The sequence below is a fragment of the Linepithema humile genome, chromosome 5 (genome assembly GCF_040581485.1).
Source record: "Linepithema humile isolate Giens D197 chromosome 5, Lhum_UNIL_v1.0, whole genome shotgun sequence".
Taxonomy (NCBI): Eukaryota; Metazoa; Arthropoda; class Insecta; order Hymenoptera; family Formicidae; genus Linepithema; species Linepithema humile.
In genome coordinates, this window is record NC_090132.1 from 9,404,524 (window position 1) to 9,426,411 (window position 21,888).

The 21,888-nt window shown below is 45.7% G+C and overlaps 1 protein-coding gene across 2 annotated transcripts in view; it reads left to right on the top strand.

The window, feature by feature from the left end:
• Positions 1–21,888, top strand: part of Toll-6 (Toll-like receptor 6) — a 250,197-nt gene that overhangs the window by 196,294 nt on the left and 32,015 nt on the right. For both annotated transcript variants that reach the window (XM_012370121.2, XM_012370123.2), the window contains one exon: positions 3,514–7,709. In XM_012370121.2, the coding sequence (XP_012225544.2) occupies positions 4,031–7,693 (3,663 nt within the window). In that variant the 5' untranslated portion in view covers positions 3,514–4,030 and the 3' untranslated portion in view covers positions 7,694–7,709. The remainder of the gene's footprint in view (positions 1–3,513; positions 7,710–21,888) is intronic.

Sequence of the window (21,888 nt, forward strand, 5' to 3'; positions counted from 1 at the left end):
GATAATCCATCTTTTGGATAATATATTATCTTCGTCATTTATCAAACTGATTCTAAAATTTTTGATTCTGATTTTTCGCATACGGCTCTTTTCTCTTTTCTAAGAAAAATATCAACCACGATTTAAGTCTCCCGATTATTAATTTCCGTAAATATTACAACTATTGCAAAAACATTGCTTTTTCAAAGACGGAACTATTAAATTGTAACTTAGACAGCTGGATATTTTCTGTGATACCGGTTTCATTTTTAAGATAAAGTATATAACACAACCGACAAGCGTTTTTAATACCGTGAGTCTGTTCTAACATTAGTTGATAACGAAGCAGACGTGTGCTGAGAAATAACAGGTTCATTTCTAGAAGGCACCGAAGTAAGACTGCGTATATTTTTGCCCGGAGGAAAACCCGCCGGATATCTACGGTACCTATTATTGGAGCTATAACGATCTACGATCGCCGTTATAACGATTTTAATTAAACGTGACTACGAGAAGAATCCCCGCGTAATGGAGCGACAAATTAATTGCAGTACGAGAAGACGTTTGATCTTTTTCCGGCGCGACACTGATGAGCGATGACGTATTGCGTACACGAAATAAGTCGCATTTGTATCGACAAAAGCATAATCTCCTCGATATTATCCAACCATTCATCGAACACCTGTCTAGCCGCGAGTCAAGATCACACTTTACACTTCCAGATAGTTATTGTTCAATACAAACATCTGATTTTTATGACTTGTTTTTTTTTAACGAGCAATGACATTTAAAATGTTTTTATTTTTAAACCATTTGAATAGTTTACTTTCGAATGTGAAACTCGACAGATAAAATTGTTTCCACGTAAAATTTAATATGTGTCAGATCCCTTCGTATTCCAAAAAAGTTAATTTTTGAATAAGGAAGTTTGTTTTCTGCTTTTAATCGACACTTACATTGTTTCTTGTATATTTCGCGCTTCCTTTCAACGTGAGGAGTTGAAGTGTAAAATATCGTTAGATAGATTAAATATCCGTGCTTTGAGTCACGTCTTGCTCATTACAGAAGACGGAGGGCAGACTCGGCACGGGGGATCTTTCTTCTACGAATTTACCGCGCGGCTAATAATTCACAATTTTCCGGAAGGAATCCTCCGGAAAGATACGCCGTGTCTCTTTTATCGCCTATGCATCAATTAAGCGAGCGATCCGTCTTTCATATCACGCTGCTGCGAACATCCGATACCGGAATGAGAAAAGGCACGGTCCGATGCTTATTTTCCAAGTTCTCGATTAAGTGACACTTACTATGAATTAATGCCCGCTTCCTCGAAGAAGTGAAACCAGCGGAGCGCAGGGGCAGGCCGACGGGGAAGGAGGGGGGGGGGGGGGCGAGAACTGAGAGGCGAGGCACGCGAATATATTCGGCGAAGTCGAAACCGCAGCGCGACCGTGGCCACCAAGTTACAAACTATTTCGAGTCCCCATCGATCAAGTCGAAAGTCGCTTGTCGGCCGAACGAGCATGAATCAGCGAGGCTTATTGAGAATCGGACGTATCCGGAGCCCTCTTCGATCCGCCGCGATCTACGGATCGAGAGGATCTCGTCGGAGGAAGCAGACGAGTGTTGTTTGTCGGTTTCCGGGGCGGAGATCGAGAGCGCAGGGAGCGTGAGAGAGGGATGGAAAGAGAGAGAGAGAGAGAGAGCGAGCAAGCAGTGTCGGTTCGGCAGCCACTTAAAAATTGATCGAAACCTTTTTACGACCGCTGGTCCGTACCATGCGGGGTGGATGCTCCGAATATCGTGGGTCCAGAAGAAGCTCCGTCGCGTCTCCACGGCGCGAGGAGGAAGGGAAGACCGGTTCGCGGTTTTTCGTGCAAGTTCGGCAATCGAATCGCAAAGTCGTGCATGTCGGCTACCTCTTCCATCTGTCTCTATCTCTATCTCTCCTCTCTTTCTCCCTGTCGCCGACATCTCTGTGCGCCGCGTCCTACGGGCGACGCTGCAGCGAGGATGAGTATGCGCTGCGTGTGCGTAGTGACGGGCGCTACGTGTCCACTACGTCGTTCTTCGTTCTGCTTTCGGAATAGTTCTGCCGCGAGCGGACGCGGCTGTCTCCTTCTCGAATGAGATCTCGAGCGAGATGGGGACGACGGGCAAAGACGGCGCAAGACGCCGGATCGGTCTCCGGAATGCCCGCGACTCACGTAAAGCACTATAAACGCTTGAGCTAGTTTCGGACGAGCGTCCAGTATACATCTGTCCTACTGTCTCCAGCGTGTATTTCGTTTGTAGTGTAGAAAAAAAATCTTTCCGCGTACAGAAACTCGGTTCCACTATTTGATCTCTATCTATATTTGACCGGTATTCACGCAATACCGCTTCTAAAAGAAATAAGAAATCTTACAGCACGAACGTTCAATCATTCTATCACTAAAGAATCTAAATTTAGAGAGAGAGAGAGAGAGAAAAAACGTTAAATGTTTAAATGTGCACACGAAAGCGTTAAAACGCACAAATGGAACTATTCCCTCACTTTTCCGATATTTACTCGCGACGACGATAGTGCGCGCGTCGATATTTTTCTCTTTCGTCGCTAGTATGTATATCGATATTTTTTTGTCGACTCTAATAACGAGTAAAGTGTCGATGCTTTTTTCCGATACCGCGTCCCCTGGTCTCGTCCCGTTCGCAGGACCGGGCGAACGGCGAGAAGATACAGACAGGTTGCGTGCAATGTTCGTGCTCGTTCTTCTCTCCGCGCGGCTCACTCGCTCGCTCGTTCGTTCGCGTCCGTTCGTCCGTCCATCGCGATCGCGTGTAATGGTAACGATGTGCGGTCGTGTGCGTGCACACGCGTTATACCAAGAGGCGCCGCGTATACGCACGAGAAAGACGCGTACGAAACGCAGGACATCTTCGTCCTACCCCGAGGTCCTGCGGTAGGCGCGTGCTCACTCCACTCTTGGGTGCCGCCGCTCGCCGCCGCCGCCGCCGCTGCTGCCGCCGCCGCTGCCGCTGGTTCGGTGGGGGTAGAAACGATTGGTGGACGCTGCGTCGAGTTAGATGCCGAGGAGATCTCGCTCGTCAGTCGTGCGGTGGCCGTAGTAGCGAGCGTTACGGTCCTCGGCTTTGTGGGGAAACGATCTCTGCTTCGTTTCACTTCGTCCGGTTTCTATCTTCGTTACACGGGATCAACCGAAATTGTGAACTTACATTCTCTTTTTTTTTTTCGTGGACGTTACACCTTCCGGAATCTCTGGATTTACTGACTGATTTTTCATCGGGCGCGGATCGAGAATCGGAATGCGTTTGCTCGAGGAAAAAAAAAATCATGTGATGCGCGAGATTTTGTAATGGCATTTCTCGAGGCGCGAGTCGAGGAGTTTGCACGAAATGTTAATGTCGCGCGGATAAGAACGGGGGATTCTCGCTTGAATGGCAACACGCGGGATGTCGTAGCGAGATGTGATATCAGTTTGTCAGCGAACCACCGTCAGCGAACGATCGTAAGCGGATAACATTCTGTTACAGGGTTGATGCCTGTTAAGCGACTCCGACGTGACGTGACTCGGTAATCACTGCCGGTCGTTCGGAAGAGCAACATTGAGCGCATCGAAATAGAGAATTTGCAGAACAATAAGATAGTGTATTTTGGGCTGTAAAAAAAAAGTATCGCGAGAAACATTACGAAGAGCATCCGCGTCGCGTCGGACAAAACATTGGCCATTTAAATCGAGTGATTCTTAAGGTGTGTAAATAATGGGATATTAATTGCGCAATAATAATCGGGATAATTGATAAACTGAAAATCGAAGTCGTTGGGGGTGATTTCGCGTCGGACCGTAAACCACCGTCTAATCGAATCGAAGTGAACTGGGTGTACCGCAACGGGGAACGAGAGCGTTAGAACGATTTCATCGGACGCATCCCGGACACCGGACACTTTGGAGTCGCGCAGCGGGCAATAACCGGCGTTACGTGACGCGCGTCGTGTGATGATTAGGAAACAGGAAACCGGCACCGAGCGCAGGCAACGAGTTCACTAAAGATGCGTGGGCTCGTCGGTCGGCACGAAGGTCCCGGGAGAAGATCGCTGTCGCTGTCGTTGGTTTATTATTGCCTGCTCCTGCCAGTGTACCACGTGCTCGCGGTGACGAGCGAGTTGCCGCCTCGGCTCGATTTGCCGGACCATTGTACGTGGGACTCGCGGCAGGATGGCGCGCTCATCTGCGTGCATCGTTACGCGGGCAACGACTCGCTACGGACCAACTTCTCTCAGGCGACGAGCGAATACGTGACGTCCATAAATGTCGTTTGCGAGGACGGCGATCTCGAGAACGGGAACGGCGTTCTCAACGTGGATGGCTTCCTTCACCTGTGGCGATTGCGATCGTTGAAGTTGACCGGATGCAAGCTGGCACGCTGGCCGGCCAAGTTACTCAGCGGACTGCGCGACCTCCGTAATCTGACCGTTAGAACGCTGAACGGGCGCAAAACGGAGCACAGCCTGGAGCTGGAGAGCGGCGCTTTCGACAACACGCCGCAAATCGAAAAGCTTGACCTGTCGTGTAACAACATCTGGCAGATACCGGATCGCTTGTTTTGCCCGTTAACGAACTTGGTAACTTTGAACATCTCCTGGAACACGCTGAAGGACATTGCGGAGCTGGGATTTCGAGATGTCGGCGAGAAGCCGCCGAGACGTCAACAAGAATCCACGTCGGCTCCATTTCCTTGCTCTCTGGACGTACAATCGTTGGACGTGTCGAATAATCAGATCTCCGTGCTGCCGTCCTACGGATTCTCCTCGCTGAAACGTCTCCGCGTATTGAATTTATCCATCAACGCAATCTCCATGGTAGCCGACGAAGCTCTGCACGGACTGAGATCTCTGGAGAGCCTCGATCTGTCCGGGAACAGAATCGTCGCTTTACCGACGGAAATGTTTCGCGACGCGATGAAGACGCTGAAGGAGCTGAAATTGCAAAATAATTCCATCAGCGTGCTGTCACCCGGCTTGGTGGCGGGCATGAATCAACTAGTCACTCTCGATCTGTCGAGAAATGTTTTAACCAGCTCGGGCTGGCTAAATTCCGCGACGTTCTCCGGTCTGATACGCCTCGTGCTCTTGAATCTTTCTCACAACCGTATCAGCAAGCTGGATCCGGCGCTCTTCAAGGACCTCTACACCCTGCAGATTTTAAATCTTCGGTTCAACGAGATAGAAGTGATACCGGCGGACACCTTCTCGCCGATGAGCAATCTGCACACCCTCGAATTGGCGCACAATCGTTTGACTTATCTCGATGCCTACTCGCTGAACGGCTTATTCGCGGTCTCGCTGCTGGCCTTGGATTCTAACATGCTCGAGGGAATTCATCCGGACGCCTTTCGAAACTGCTCGAGCATGCTAGATTTAAACCTGTCTGACAACAATCTCGAGAGCGTACCGGTGGCGCTAAAAGACATGAGGATACTGCGGACCATCGATCTCGGCGAGAATCAAATCAGGAGCATGAATAAGCCAGGTTTTCGAGGAATGTCGAGTCTGTACGGACTGAGAATGATCGGTAATGAAATCACCAACGTCACGCAGGAGGATCTCGTGGAATTGCCGGCGCTGCAAATTCTCAATCTCGCGAGGAACAGAATCGATTTCGTGGAGGACGGCGCGTTCACGAGCAATAAGGAGCTGCAGGCGATTCGGCTGGACTCAAATATGTTGCAGGACATATCCGGCATCTTCGCGAGCGCGCCCGGTCTCGTCTGGCTCAACATATCCGACAACAAGATCGCGCAGTTTGATTACAGCTACCTGCCCGAGAAATTAGAGTGGCTGGATCTGCATAAAAATAATATTGCGGATCTCGGGATCGCGCCGCGAAATATGAAACTGAAATCGCTCGACGTGTCGTTTAACAATCTGACGAGGATACACTCGCGCTCGATTCCGGATTCCGTCGAGTTGCTGTTCGTCAACGATAACCTGATATACTCGGTCGAGCCGCAAACGTTCGTTTCCAAGACGAATCTCACCCGAGTGGATCTCTACGCGAATTACATCGACAAGATGAACCTCTCGGCGTTCCAGCTTACTCAGGTACCGCCTAACAGGACACTTCCGGAATTCTACATCGGCGGAAATCCCTTTATATGCGACTGCACCACCGAGTGGTTGCAGAGGATCAATTCACTCACGCTGAGACAGCATCCGAAGGTGAAGGATCTCGAGTCCGTTTACTGTAGACTGCCGTACGATCGCCGAAAGTCGTTTATACCGCTGCTGGAGGCCAAGCCCTCTCAATTCCTCTGCACCTACAAAGCGCACTGCTTCGCTCTCTGCCACTGCTGCGAGTTCGACGCGTGCGACTGCGAGATGACGTGTCCGGCCAACTGCACGTGCTACCACGATCAATCCTGGTCGGCGAACGTCGTCGACTGCTCCAGCTCGGGTTACAAAACTCTGCCGGGTCGATTGCCGATGGACGCCACGGAGGTTTACCTCGACGGCAACAATTTCGGAGAATTGAATTCGCACTCGTTCATCGGCCGGAAGAACCTGCAGATCCTCTACGCCAACAACAGCAACATCATCGCGATCCGCAATCACACTTTCAGCGGTCTCAAGCGGCTGCTCGTGCTCCATCTCGAGAACAACAAGATAAGCGTGCTCAACGGCGTGGAGTTGATGCCGCTGGAAAATCTCAAAGAGCTCTACCTGCAGAATAATCTGCTGACGTACATCGACAACGGTACGTTCCTGCCGCTGCGTCAGTTGGAAGTGTTGCATCTGGAGAACAACCGCCTCGGCACTTTCGCCCTCTGGGAACTGGCGCAAAATCCCTATCTAGTCGACATCGCTCTGTCCAGCAATCCGTGGAGCTGCGAGTGCTCGTATCTGGATCGCGTGCGGGAGTGGATGTCGCGCAACCGGCTCAAGATCAACGACTGGCGCAGCGTCACCTGTTCCCTCGGCGTGCCCATAACTCTCCCGGCCAACGGATCGGTCATAAATTGCGCGGCATTAACCGGCACGACCTCCGTCGTCGAGACGCGACCGCTCGAGACCTATCTGCCGCTGCTGCTGGCGACGGTCGTGCTGATCTTCGCGACGGTCGCGTTGGTGTGCGGCGCTTTCAAGCATCGCCGCACTCTCAGGACCTGGGCGGCGAGTAGATGCGGTTTGCGGGCGTGCTACAAGACCGCCGCCTTCGAGGATCAGGAGAAGCCGTTCGACGCGTACATCTCCTATTCCGCGGTCGACGAGGCCTTCGTCTCGACGATTCTCGTGCCGGGTCTCGAGACCTCTTACCGGCTGTGCTTGCACTATCGGGATCTCGGCGCCGGCAGCAACGTCGCCGACGCCGTGGCGGAGGCGGCCGACTCCTCGCGGCGCACCATTCTCGTACTGTCCAAGAACTTTCTGCACGGCGAGTGGTCCAGGTTCGAATTCAAGGCGGCCCTCAGGGACGCTCTCAAGGGCAAAGGTCGCTCGGTGATTTTGCTTCTGGTGGGCGGTGTGTGCCCGCGGGATCTCGATGCCGATCTCAAAAAGAGAATCTCGTCGCACACCGTGCTGGTGTGGGGGGACAAGCTGTTCTGGCAAAAGCTGAGGTTCGCCATGCCGGATGTGTCTCCGATTCCCGTTCTGGAGAGACCGCTGCCGCTGCCGCCGCCGCCGCCGCCCCCGGCGCATCATCAATGGACGTAGAGCTGCCGTTATTTAGGTGAGTGCATCCTTCTTTATTTTTAGAATGGCGTGCGCGCGCGCGCGCGCTGCTGTTTGTCGTAAAACAGCGTTTGCTCTGTGCGGAAATCCGTGCACCGAACGTGTATATGCAGCTGTTCATATTTACTGTGGAAGGAAAAAAAATTTTCATTATAAACCTTGGCGCCTTTCGTCACGCTTAATCCGCGTAATGCAAGTTAGTAGGGCTTGGCGAAGAATAAGCTCGACAGATTTGGAAATGTTTATTTTATAATAATTTCGAATGAATTTTCCATACAACGCATACATTCGGTAAATATTTGCATATGAATATCCATTGCATATCGAAATGTCCAGCAGATTTCCAAGTATCCAATAGTGCTATTATTTATTGCTGCATGAAAAAACACTTTATGCAAAAGTTATGACAAATCCTGTGACCTGAAAACGACATTATTATTCATTTGAATAAGCTAATTTTGCTGAAAAATAATTATGATGTAATGCCCGAAATGTATAATATTTGTATTACTTTTATACGTTCGGCATTTTGCTGATAAACGTAAAATGATTTATGCCTAACTGCCTGATATCTATTAATTTATCAAATTCTTGAGTTATAAATTTTATTTTATATTTTTTAATTGCTACAAATCTAGTGCTTGCGCAACAAATTACATCTCAGCGTTCACACACACACACACACACGCACACGAATCTTATAATTTCTGACACGACACAGCAACTGATATTTTCGTCAACAGCAATCTTTCTCGATGAAAGATCGCGTAACGCGCCTTTTGTATATTAAAATGGGAGTAATGTTGCTTCCGGTTGCTAACCGCTTATAATCGAAAGTTGGCTAGCTACAGAATCGTTTGTCGCTAGTCTAATAGAATTCGTAATCGATGTTCTCGCGCCCATAAAGCCCGAACAGCGTGCGCGCGCAGTACGTATATAATAGTAACGGTTCAAATTATATATAATTCCTAAACGACAGGCTAACGAGGCGGTAGTCGTGCTATTGAACGCGCCTCTACGCGACCTGTAGCCCATTTAACGGCGACACATTTCGCGCTATTGTGATCGGAGGGTATGAATAAGGTCATCTTTCGACGGTCGGTTTTGTACGAACATATGGGTCGACAATAAATATACGAAAAGTCGCATTAAACACGTCCGCTGACGGTCAGGAACTAGGAAAGTTCAATCGTCCGGGCCATTTGCGCTCTCATAACTATTCTCACTCTCAATTAGCGATTAAGCTCCCTTTGTCCGAATCCAGTTCCCTGCCAGAAGCACGGAAGATCGTAAACCTGACAATTGTTCCCTCTTATATATTGATCTCACAATTAATTTGACAAGATCTGCACGTTACATGATTAAGTCGCGATCTTATTTGCATTCCTATACGCTCTCTTTTAGTCTAAATTGATCAATTATAATTTCATTTATATCATAGATTCACATACTTATAATGTGATTATTTCAGACTGTGCAGTCTTATTTTATCCGCCAACATCTTGAAATGAACTTAACACTAGTAATGCAATTGCGAAATTGTCTATATTCAATATTGCAATATGATATTATAGGGTAATGTAATAAATGATAAATTTCGTCCTTATATAGCCAAGATTACTAGATTAGGATGTAAGAATTTCCTGCAAAGTTTTACATCGTCTTTCTAAAACATGAATATACTTACAAAGTTAAATCCATTACATCAATAAAAAATAAAATTAGTATACAGTTCAGGTTTTGAACAGCGTATAATTCTTATAAAGATATAAAAGATTTATTATTTGCTTCAAAGTTTGAAAATATAAAGTTGGAAGCATAAAGTTAAAGTTTGAGAATATGGATATTTTCCATATTTATAAAACATTAGACGGTATTTCATAATTTACATTGTTGTACGCAAAACGTGCTTAAAATCTTGTTTAGAATCAGTCATTTTCGTGCTTAACTTTCAAGTGCAACAATAGTATTTGTCATGACTTAAAGTTACAAAAATAGATATGACAAATGTAGTCATCGCTGCATTTTTTACTCGCTCTGTAACCAAAATATATCTTTATTGATCGTTATTATTCATCATTTTATTTTCACTAGCAAATAATTTATAGCAAATAATAAACTATAATTGTTATACTTGAGGCTAAGAAACTTATTAAATATACTTACAAAGTGAAATATTTATTAAAAAACTTTTATGATAAAATTTTTCTCAACTCTTTTATAACATTTTGCAGAAAATACTTTTTTTGCTTATTTGTGCAACACAATATTCTATTTCGATTACAAAGCGATACAATTTTTAGTATTTTCCGTATTATTAATTATGATTATTTTTAATTCTCTTGTTGTTTTCGCGTCCAAAGAGAAATTTGACCACAATTATTGATATAATTACAGCATAATTAAATATGATGTAATTATTTTAACTCATTATTGCGCATTTAATAGCGATTTTATTTCACATCGTACTCTTCCGCTTCGTGAAATGACGTACAATTTGGTAATTCGCTCGTCCGTCCGAGTCATGCCTTTGTAATCACCGGCCGAATAGAATTATCTCTGTCGTGCAGATCGGTAATGCGTGGAAAAGGGAGACCGAATACGATCGACGTGTGCGCGCGCTCAAAATGTTACATTAAAGCCAGCTCGACGCGCAGGAAAATTAGGAAAGTCAATTGATCGTCCGATTTCCCGCAATCCCGCAACAATGCCTTTCTCCCCTGACCACCGACTGTCAGACAGGCCCTCGATTTTCTTTGTATCAGGTGACCGGCCATTCGCCACGTTAACTTTCCAGGACATGCTTCAGTTTCAGCTGTTACCCGAGCTGCGCGTGAAATGGTGGTCAAAGCTCGAAAGGGCGAACCGAAAATACGAGCGTACGGTTGCGGGGGTTCCCGAAAGGTTCCTTTTTATCCCATAAACTTCCAGTTTGGCGTTTGCGTAGTCGACGCTTCCATTAAAAGCTAAGCCGTCGATAAGCTGCATCGATACGGGCTTCCTCTCGAACTCCCCCGACGGGGATTACGCAAAGAAGTTATTTAGCCGGACAGCACGCGCGCCGGAGATGCTTATTGTCGCGTTACCGTGCATTAGTCCGGCCATTTCTCGTAGGTCGTAAAGCGTGTGCCGTAGCCCGTTCGCTTCCTATCGGATGGACCGCAAATGGATGCGATTTACGAAATCTCATGGCCGTCGCGCAGAAAACGGGCGCTTTCGCCGGCTTCACGAAGAGAAACGATCTCGCGTTTTTTATCGTGATTTATCGCGCTCCGTACGCCTACCGTTAAGAGCGGGATTTCGTTGTCAGTTTCGGTTCCGAGTATGATGTACGATGTCGCGGCTGGAAACAACTTTTTATCGATTGAACTATCATACGGTAGTAATGTAACGAGCGTTTAAGCGTCCGTCAATTCGTCGGCCGTCCCGCCGTCGTAACCGAAATTCGATCCCCCATTTCTCGACTTCGGCCGAAAACTTACGGTCATGTAGAATGGAACTCGTTAACGATGGTTCTTCACGTATTTTCGGCGCGATGGGATTTCGACCGTTTGCGACCTTTTGCTTCGCCTCGAAGGAAGTCCTTTGGGGAAAACCATTTAACAGGACGTCTGTACGATAACATCCGCACGGTAACGAAGCAAAACCACGAGACTTTTCAATCTCTGTCGAAAAAAAAAGCGTCTGACATTCGTAAGTAAAACGCCTTAATAGATCTCCCGCTGGCGGACGAAACGTACTTTGTAATGTCTACGACTGGGCAGGTAGAATCTTCGATCGTAGGTATACCTGCCTTCGGTCTGCGCTTGACAAGGGCGCGCCCGAGTCCAGAAGACAAATGGCTTCGCCGTCGACCTTGCATAACTCTTTCGTGGAGAAAAGGAAAAAGAAATTGAAAAGTGATTTGTATACTAATTCGTCTCGCGAGCGCACACCTTTTAGAGAGGCGGCGAGCGCATTTCGGTGTTCTAGGCATACTTCTAGCCGTTCATTATGTCCGTACAGGTTGCTTCTTGGTCATATTAAGAAAATAGTATGTTCTACAATATGTTAGAGCATGTTCTTAACTTTTAAAAGCACGTGTTTTTTTTTTCAACTACGAGCTCTTGCTTAAAATTGACAGCGTTATCTGGAATAATTCCATTTATTTTTCGCTTATAATATTTGCTTGAATAACTGAATTATCTTTACAAGCTTTTCACGGGGAAAAAAATATGCACGTCCGTATGTTGAACGACTTTATCTATGCAGCGCGTTATACGGAAAACTAGAAAATGGCACACGTTTCGTGGTCAATTTCCACAAACTAATTTTTGCTCTGATTTTTTGGAGCAATACGATTACTGTGCTTCGTTACGTGTCTTTAAATGTAATTTTCTTATCTAATGGGTTACGTGTCTAAAAGTCACGCGTGATAAGGAAATAAGAACGACGCGAGTCTGCTGGAGTAGTCGAGTTTTTCGTACGTGAGCTGCAGGTAAATAAGCGTAAGCTAGAACGGACCGGTAATCGATGCTCGGGAATTCCTGTAAAAGTAAGAAGAGATATATCGCGAGAGAGATACAGATCTTATCTTACAGAACGGCGAGACATCCGAACATCAAGTTTCTTAATTATTAGTTTCGCAATTGCGTCCGTTAATTATAATATTCCGAGCTCACTCTATACACATTTTTCTTCGTCCGGATCGATTACTTATTCGCGCACGTCTGAAAGCACCGCGCCTCCAAATTAATTACAGTGGGTGCTACGTCTATAACATCTTCGCTCATTATAATTTTCTACACGCTGCACAAACTACGCGATAAACTTTATAGCGCGTATTACAGGAAGAATTGTGTCTGCACATTATTAACGCGTTGAAAAAAAGTTGCATCGTTAATCAAAATGCGAAAATTACAATAGCTTACGTCAAACGGTAAAAAAATTGCGAAGAGAAATTTATTAATAAAAAGATGGAACGCACTTTTGAAAATTAAGACAGAATGGAGAATATTGCTAAGGCCAGTGGAAAATTTACGTCGGTGAAATTTAAACGAAATAGCAATGTGTCTCGTACATTTTCATCTCAAATTATTCTTCGTTAAAATTATTCGTTCTTCTAAAAATATTTAAAATTAATATTCATGTCATGAGGTCACTGCCATGTATCTCGTTATTTTCATATATTATTGCGAACCAACTTCATTAATTTTACAAGTAGATGAGTTCAGGGAAAATCTATTAATTGTTGTTTATTTTTGTTCTTCTCTAAATTATTAAATTGTTATTACGAAATTGATTAAATATTAATGTAATGGAATGAAGAATACAATTTGTAATAATTGCACTAGATGCACAATATCTGTGCGCTTTATATTTAATTTCTTTATCGCCAAATTCATAATTTATAATTGCAAATTATCGAACACTTTAATAATTCGCGACATACAAGTGCAGCGCGAAATTTAAGATAATGTATTACTAAAAACGAATTGATTTAATTTTGTTCAAACTTATTGTTTTTCATTGAAATTGCGTACATTTTATTTTATCCATGCAATTCAAAACTAAATTAATGCAAACAATTAAAACATTTTCAATTTCTGTAGCAATTAGTGTTTCTCAGTTTACAATTAAAATAAAAATTAGAGATATTTTACTTATTTATTTCGCACTCTATTTTGTAGAACACACGAATTGACGTAGATAAAAAATAGCAGACGTGATGCCAGTTGACATTATAAGATCACAAAGAGTTAATAAATCCACTTGGTCGCAGCAGTGTTCGCTCATGTGCAAGTGCGTTTGTGATTCACGAGAGAATAGATTCATATGGACAGAAAGAGCCGTAACACAAGTATAGTCGCATCTCCCGAAGCATGACCCAATGATCCGGAAGACGTGTCCCCGGATCGCTTCCCGAAAAGAGTGACGAGGGTCCTCGACGCATTCACGTATCGACACTACCGTGGTATTACATGCCCGAGATTGGCATATCAGTCGGCAGTACCGCGGATGCATTGTCCATCGTCGCCGTAACCGTGCACTTCGGAAGCAAGTCTCTCCGAGCCCTCTGGCCCCTTTTTATTGTCAGTTCGACGCACGGTGTTTTACGGCGGGTTTCTCCAATCTTCCGCCAATGTTCCGAATCGTACACGCCACCACCGTCGTATACCTCCGGGAGGTCCTATTCTCTCGCCGGCTGTACGCCATTGTGCCCGCCTTTACTGCGGGCTCCCGGTCGGAAGCCGGTGGAAATGTAACTCGTAGCACCGGCGCACGAAACGAGTCAAATAAGCCGGCGACGAGTGCACCTTCTTCACAATACGCTGGCGAAACTCCCGGGGGCCGACGTTGACGTTTCGAACGACGGGCCGGTTGTAAAAGTACAGCGCGCATTCGTCGTAAGATCGTTCTCGGCTTTCACGTTCCGTGACAACCGAAACGTGTCGCCGGTGTGCAAACGTGTTTGTCGGATGAGTCGTCGCCGTAGACTAGATAAGAGAGATCAGTATTGTCAATAGATAAAGGTGGTTGCGAAATCTATTGCGAAATGATATTTTATTTTATACTCTGTATCAGTATTTTTAATCAAAAATTTTATTCTAGGCTATTTAAATATATCAGTTTTATATTTAAATGACAAAAGCACAGTTTTGAAATTTTATAACTTATTTCTCCAAGAAATATCATGAGCTATCCGTTGCATATTAACTGACTGCAAAAAACTGAAAATTTAACGTAATAATTTTTTCATCTTTTTTATGACGTTATTTTATGTTTGCAATTTTGTCTTTTTCATATACATTGGAAACTACTGATATCTCGAAATTTTCTCTAAGAAAGAAACTCTAAATTATTCGAAGAATCTGTCAAGACTAAAGTCGGAGATTTTGGAGTAATTTTTGTGTCGGATAAAGGAATTTTTTTTAAATTGAGGATTCAGAGAGAAACCAGAAATTCGTTGTAGCGACTGTAATATCTCCGAAGCGAGATGCATGACGAATTCGTTCGTTCTGAGAGAAGAAGGTGAAGCGCGAAGTTATGCGGTTTTATGATGCCAGCTGCTTCTTAGAATCTCCACTAATCTTATCGAGTGCAACTGTATGTTCGTAAAGCACCTGCATCCTGCGTGATATTTGAAGAGGCGCGGCAGTGCTTTTATAGTGCTTTTAGCGCGACCTGTACGCGGCACGTCGTCGTCACTACGCGGCTTTTCTCTCTCAAATCCTGTGCGCGGCGCGGGAACAACAGTACGGCTTTCCGGCAAAGCCGTTAAACGACTTATCTCGCGGTGTGTTTGGTCAATTTAGAGAGCATTTTTTCTCCTCTTTAGCCGCCATACGATTTCGTACGGTCGCGCACGCCACGCCCCATCATTCGGGCTCGTCGCGTTTCACTTAAGCGCCACTCCGACTTTTAATACGCGCTGCTTTTCATCTTATCGCGCGACATTTCTCTCTCTCTCTCTCTTCTTTTTATTAGCGCCCTCCGACTCGCCCTTTGCGCGTTCCTCGACTCTTTCCCTTAAACAATGAAGGCAGGCGACAGCGTTCGCGCGGAGCGTCGACGAGGGGAAGTGCTCTTGAAAAATTTACGCGGTCCTCCTCAGACACTCGGCGCGATTTGTATACTTTATTTCGCCCCCGTTCCATTCAAGTCCGACCCCGCGGATCTTAATAGCAAAATATTTGCCGTATTAATGGATTCTTCTTGTACGTCCTAAAACCCCCTTATCAGCGACGTATTTATATGCGTAAGGATGCGCGAGAGTGTTGAGCGCAATTACGCGCACTTCTTTACGCGATCGATGCGGCACGGAGCGGTTATGGATATAAATGCCCGCACCATAAAATATGGTTACATTGACTACCTTCTTCTCTCGGCGTTCTTACGAGCCACTCAACGGATGCCCGTTTGGCTGCGTTTTCCCCTCGCATGTCGCCGACTTAATGTAAAAGGAGCGGATGTGACTCACCGCGAAGGGACCCGGGCGAATTTTCGGTGGATTCATTGCCACGCATAAATCAATACTTTCTGCCACGAGGTATTGCAGCGGCAACGGGGACATAATTCTCTCTTTTTTTTTCCGGTGCGCCGCCGCACGTATCGTTATGCAGTAGCGCACAACGATTCTGCCGTACGTGATTTACAAATTTGCGAATTAGAGTTAATTTGCAATTTACGCGCTGCGGATCTGCGCCGCGGTTATGCGGGACAACGCGGTAACAAATATCGAAGTTAATTCATTCTCGATTCCGGAATAAACGAAGTTAGCGCGCGAACGTGCCGGCGATAGTCGCGAGAGACCGACCTTAACGCGAAATGCCGAGAACGTTTTCGCATGTTATGAATGAAAACAACGCGGAGTCTATCGCGCCTCGTTCAGCCGCGGTTGCGTTTTATTTCTAAAACTAAAACACGTTGTTGCGCCGCGAGCAAAATGAATCTCTTTCGGATGTTCAACAGAATACCATTTATAATTGTGCTCTTTAATTTTAGCGTGCCGTTGTGCTCTCATATTTTTGCATTACCAGATATCTCCAATCTGGATTTAAATATAACATATTTCCGTTTTATACATCTTGAAGCGGATTTAACGGTGTAGCATTTTTCAACTAGAATCCACTCGATGAAACGTGGAACAAAAATATAAGAAGGATAAATAATAAGATTCTTCTTTTAGCGTTTTATCCGTTGTTCCTGTTTCTTGAATAACCACGATTATTATAAATAGCAGAAAATATAGGTCGGTATCGATCTCGTAAATATATTAAAAGATTTGTATGATCCGGCAAAAAATATCTCGCAGCATCCACGCGGCGTGATTTAAAAATGCCAGAGGAGCTGTAAATACCATCGTAAAACGAAGATTACACCCTTTTTCCGGACCCGTGCGTGCGTATCTAACGCAACGCTTTCGGAGTTAATTAGCGCATTACGATTTTTTCGCACGGATAATCGAATAACTATCGAGATGCGTTTGTTTCCACCTCGACTGTTCCCGCTCCTGTTTCAATTATACCTCCGACGTGTTTGCACAATTACACACGGCTTCATGACGTTCGTGTATGGCAAAGTTCAGCCGCGTGGGCGATGAGAATGGGAGGAATACCGTGAACAAGGCGGTTACACGAGTAAACTTGGATCACATTCACAGCCGCGATCTCACCGATGGACGTCAATCGGGCGGCGCCGCGCGCGTAAAATTTCGCTCCGACGAAAATGCTTGCTCGCAACGGGCGAGAATTGCGACGTTCGCGCTCGGTGCGAACCATTTTTGCACCGGCGCGGCCGGCGATCGTAAAATCAGGGATTCTACGTAACGAAATGCTATGCAAACTGCGCGCCACGATAGCCGCAATTATGCGCGCTCTAACGATTATTGCCGCGGCGCAACTCTCTGTTATACAAGATTACAAGACTGCGTCGTAACACCTGTCTAATGCTCGCGGCCGCTACATCGTCATGTGGAGTAATCCTCGTTTCCACCAATTTCTCCGAGGCGCAACAATGCCTCGTTGTTCGTCCGTTTCCGTTCTCCTTCTTTTTCTCCCGGCTTTCTCTTCCCGCTCAACGCACATGAACACAGCGGTTCTCGCCCTGCGCGATAAAAAGAACGGTACGACGCGGTGCGAAAACCCGAGAACGATGGATCGTTGTTTCGCGAGATCTCGCGCTGTCGCGTTGTGATTTCCTCCGGGCTAATCATCCGCCGCCAAGCCGGTTTCCGCCAGCTCGTTTTCTATGCCGTTACTGTGCCTTATTAATTACGGCGGCACTCGACATGCATATCCCGCGGTGTAACGCCAATTAATTTCCTCGAGCACGAGAATTAATGTCAAAGGGAGAATGAAAACGTGGAAGGCAATTGCCAACGACGACGGTAGCATTTCCGTGTAAATATCGCGCGTGGGAGCTTGCGGAACGAATCTCGGCAACCGCCACAGCAGTTGTTATTCAATAAAGATTCGTTAATTTGCGAGATTCCAGAGAGAGAGAGCGATCGATTGATAAATTACGTGCTCATTAAATATTCCAATTTTGACCCGTTATACCACGCCGCTGCCGTATTGGCCCTTGACTTACATTTACGAGAGTGCAAAAGTTTGTAATTTGAAATTGCCTGATTTTGGCCTGTTATTGGATTATCAGCCGGGCAATTTCCGCGATAAGTGTTGAAGCGCTTCCAGCTCAAGCGTCTCTAAGTCAAATCAGGCGACGATTGTTTGATTTTAATCTTTTTAAAAATGCTGAAAGAACGCGGCGGCGGTGGCCCCAAGGAATATCTCCTTAAGTAAAGAGGATTTGCACAGCGCACTTATTTTCCATAAATGTAAATATACTCTGGGGTAAGAGTAAATATATTAAACGTGAAAACGTTATTCCCCGGCGTACGAGCTCTTTGTACAAATGAACGCGCAAATATATACTCAGTTATTAATTAAAGCGGGCCCATAAGAGAAATAGAGTTTCCCTTCTATTTTCTTTAAAATTTACGCTAACGACATTAGTTTTGTTTCCACGGCACTCACCGCCGCCGGTCTCCGGCTATCTCCACCGCGAGATCTCATTTCGCTTCGCACTTCGTTCCCCTCTTCAAACCCCTCGAAACTTGGGATTATGAGTGCTTGTGAATTCAGCTTGAAAAATCAATCGAAACTTTCTTCTTCAGTTTTATTCGTCCGCCGCGCCAACCAGCTCGAAGCTCCTTAAATTTGTACTTAGAAATTCCGTTACGGCTACACGCCCGGACCGTTGAGCTAGAAAAGAAATATCGGAGCTTCATCTAATTCTCCATCAATATCTCGTGACGATTTAATTTTTCGTTGCCAACTTATTCGCTCGTGCTATCGTCTTTTTAAATGCTATTGTATTGTTGGTAAATATTGAAACATTCAAAATATATATCATCTGCATCTAACTGTTTATTATTTATCGGTCTCGCTCGCTTGAAAACGGACGTTCGTATTGAATATTAGTCGAAAGCGTTAAAATATTAACGACGCTCACGTAGGAGGAGAGCATCGAGAAGAAAATGCCGCGGGGAATATATTAAAAAGTATCTAACGGGTTGAAGACACGCACGCGCTCCAAAGTGGAACGGATGGAATGAAAATTACATAGTGAATATAATAAAGCGCAGATCATACGGAGATCCAAGTGTAATTTTCGTCCACGGGCTCAAAGACCCTAATGACGGTCCATTCCATTGCAAGCATATCGCATTTCGACTTTTCGCTTCCACCGCAATTTTTTTCCCCGGAAGCACTTGCCTCTACACCTCTGTAATGCCTGCCTGAAATATTTCCTAAATTTTTTCCCATTAGATTATATTCGGAAACGACTATTTTGCATGTGTAATTTTTCCCCTCGTCCGTGTATTCGCCCGCAGAACAGTCAAACGCTTTATATTCTGATGGTTTTCACCTTATGCTATATTCGTATCGAATATGTTGTCGTTGCAAATGCAAGAATATTACATAAGCCACTTTATAAATTTTTAACAAACGAAAAGAATAAAAATTCTTTCTATTCACCGGAGAAATATAGGAAATATAAATGATTTAAAAATTTTATTTGGCTTTGTTTTTATAAAATTGCGATACGTTTTTATATCTGGAAATTATTTCGTTACGAAATGTTGGCAAATCCCTGTGTATATAGTGCAAATAAGCTAGTTCTTTGTAAAAAGTGTATATTTTCCGCATTTTGTCTTATTTAAACAAAGGGAATAAATTTTTAAACATACGTGAACAGGTAGAAACTATCCCGTTTTCGTGACGGGCGCTAGTTGAGTTCTCTAACATAGAGAAATTCTAGAAGCGCTTGGTAATATTATGGAATTATTCTACTGATCATGTAGCTCCGCATGCAGCTCACGAAATTATGCGGCCGTTTTTCCCGTCCACCGACGCTCCGCGAATCATCCGTGCGCGTTATTTTTTCACGCTCGATGTCCTTCGGCGAACGTCTTGTTACCTCGGCATTGTTACCGTAAAACGAGAATGTTATGATAGGCACCGTGCTCCATTTCGCGGATTCCCAAGGAGAAAAAGCCGAGCGAGAGAAGACGGGCTCTCTCTCTCTCTCTCGTCGAGCTCCCGCCCCCCGAAGGCATCGTATCCCACTCACGCTTATCTTACTTTCAATGGACGCAGAAAATTCTCTCTGCCTCCCGCTTGCTCTTTTCAAGCGGGCTACGGCCGGACTGACGCTACGGTGACAGGTAAGAGAGACGGCAATTGAAATAACAAGAGAACGTTAAGGAGGAAGCCGGCATGAGAATTGGCCGAAAAGGAAGAACGTGAAGGCCGCTCCGCCAACCGAATCCCAAAGTTTCTTTGAAAAGAATCTCGCTGCGGCGCACCCGTCTTCCGTCCTAGATACGACGATTGCGGAGCATCCTCGAGAAATTTGTCCCTTTTCAAACCGATCTGACAATGCGGTTTGGGCCCGTCCGATACGTTTGCATCCTTTCGAGCGCAAAAACTGCCCATCCCTAACTTTGCCAGTCATCCTAGTCAGATCAATTGTTCGGCACTCTAACGGTCGGCCTCCCGGAGATTTCTCCGCCAACAATTACGTTTTCATAAGCTCTTTATGACTTTTTCGTGAGGTTTCCATTCTTATAAATTTCCAATTATTTCGATATACAAAAATCGTAAGAGAGAAATATTATTTAAAAATTAACTCCAACTTTTTTTTATTAGAAAAGTACTTTTACAAATGAACATCGCACAATCTACGATAAGACAGTCGTAATTCTTACATTAATTTTTCTAATGTTAGTCAACTAACTTTTTTTCTCCATCGTAATTTATTATATTCATCTATTCTTATACATAATGTATGTCATTGAATTTGGTACGATGTTCCCAGAGGAGAACCTTTCCCCGCCCTTGAATATACAATAAATCCTATTCTACATTTTTTTTCTACACCATGCCGGACTTTTGTATCGAAACGAAATAACCGCGTTGACTTTTAAATGCGCGCGGGACTCGTTACGCGGAGAGTCACGCGCCCCTGAAATCGCGAAATCACCGGTATAGAAAATTCGATCGTCGAAAATTCGGACCGGGCACCCGCCGTGAAAACCGACGCGACCCCGACACAAGTACGTCGGGGTAATTCAACAAATTCTACCCCCATCGTCGGCGAGGTGGGCGCGGCGGCGTTACCCCCTCATTGTTACGTTCGGTTACAATGCGCGCCATAACAAATTCGCCGCTGGTGCGGTGCATAATTGGGGTCATTCCTCTCTTTCGCGCGCGCGTCTCCCGGGTCCCTTCGTCTCTCACCCTCTCCTTCGCGCGGCTTTGTGTCGGACGCGGAAAATGTATTCCAGGAACAGCGTGAACGCATAATCTCCCGGCGCTAAGAGTAGTCATGGATCCCTTTTCCCCCGGTCGACATCGTTAAATCGGCCATATGCTTAAGTCTGGTCACGTTCGCGCACCCGCTGCTGATAAATTGATTGCATTTCGGAATTCTCGTCGGCGTTGCAGCTGCTGTTAGCACAGCTCGACCGAATTTCCATCGCCGCGCGCCGTTATGATTTTATACGGAGCTACACTTCTTCCTAACACCGCGGCCCACCGCTGTGCCTCGCATCACCTGTCGCGCTCTCGCAAGTCGTTGTTTCCGCGGTCAGAATTCTAGATCGCGGAAGGTGTGCGCCGCTCCCGAAAACAATGGGAGAACCGAGACGTAATAATTTCGACACAAGCGAGGCGTTTGCCTAATAGACGGCGGCGGCGGCGACGACGACGTTGCAACGCGTGCGTCAGCCGCTCGCAGCTTCAGTAATTAGTCTGCCATTGCAGGCTGTGTTGCGCGGCGTAATAGACCTGACCCGCCTTCTACATTCCTGAAACTTCGGCCGCAACATCGCGGCGTTACAGTTGTGTTAATTACACAGCGGCGCGGCGGAAAATCGTCGTACGGCGTAAACGCGACGCAACGCGCGCGTCACCTGCGTAAGCACTTTGCGAAGCCGCGCTAGAGTGCACGCGTGCATGCACACGACGCTGCCCTGCGAATTGCATAATTCGCGATAAAGGAGATGCGCGACAGTGGATGTTATTTATAGCCTTTATTATCCCTCCTCTTTGCGCTCCGAAGTTCAAAATCCGCTGCGTACGAAATTTCGCGTGTGAAATTTCAGAAATGTCAACTTATTAAAATTTCTG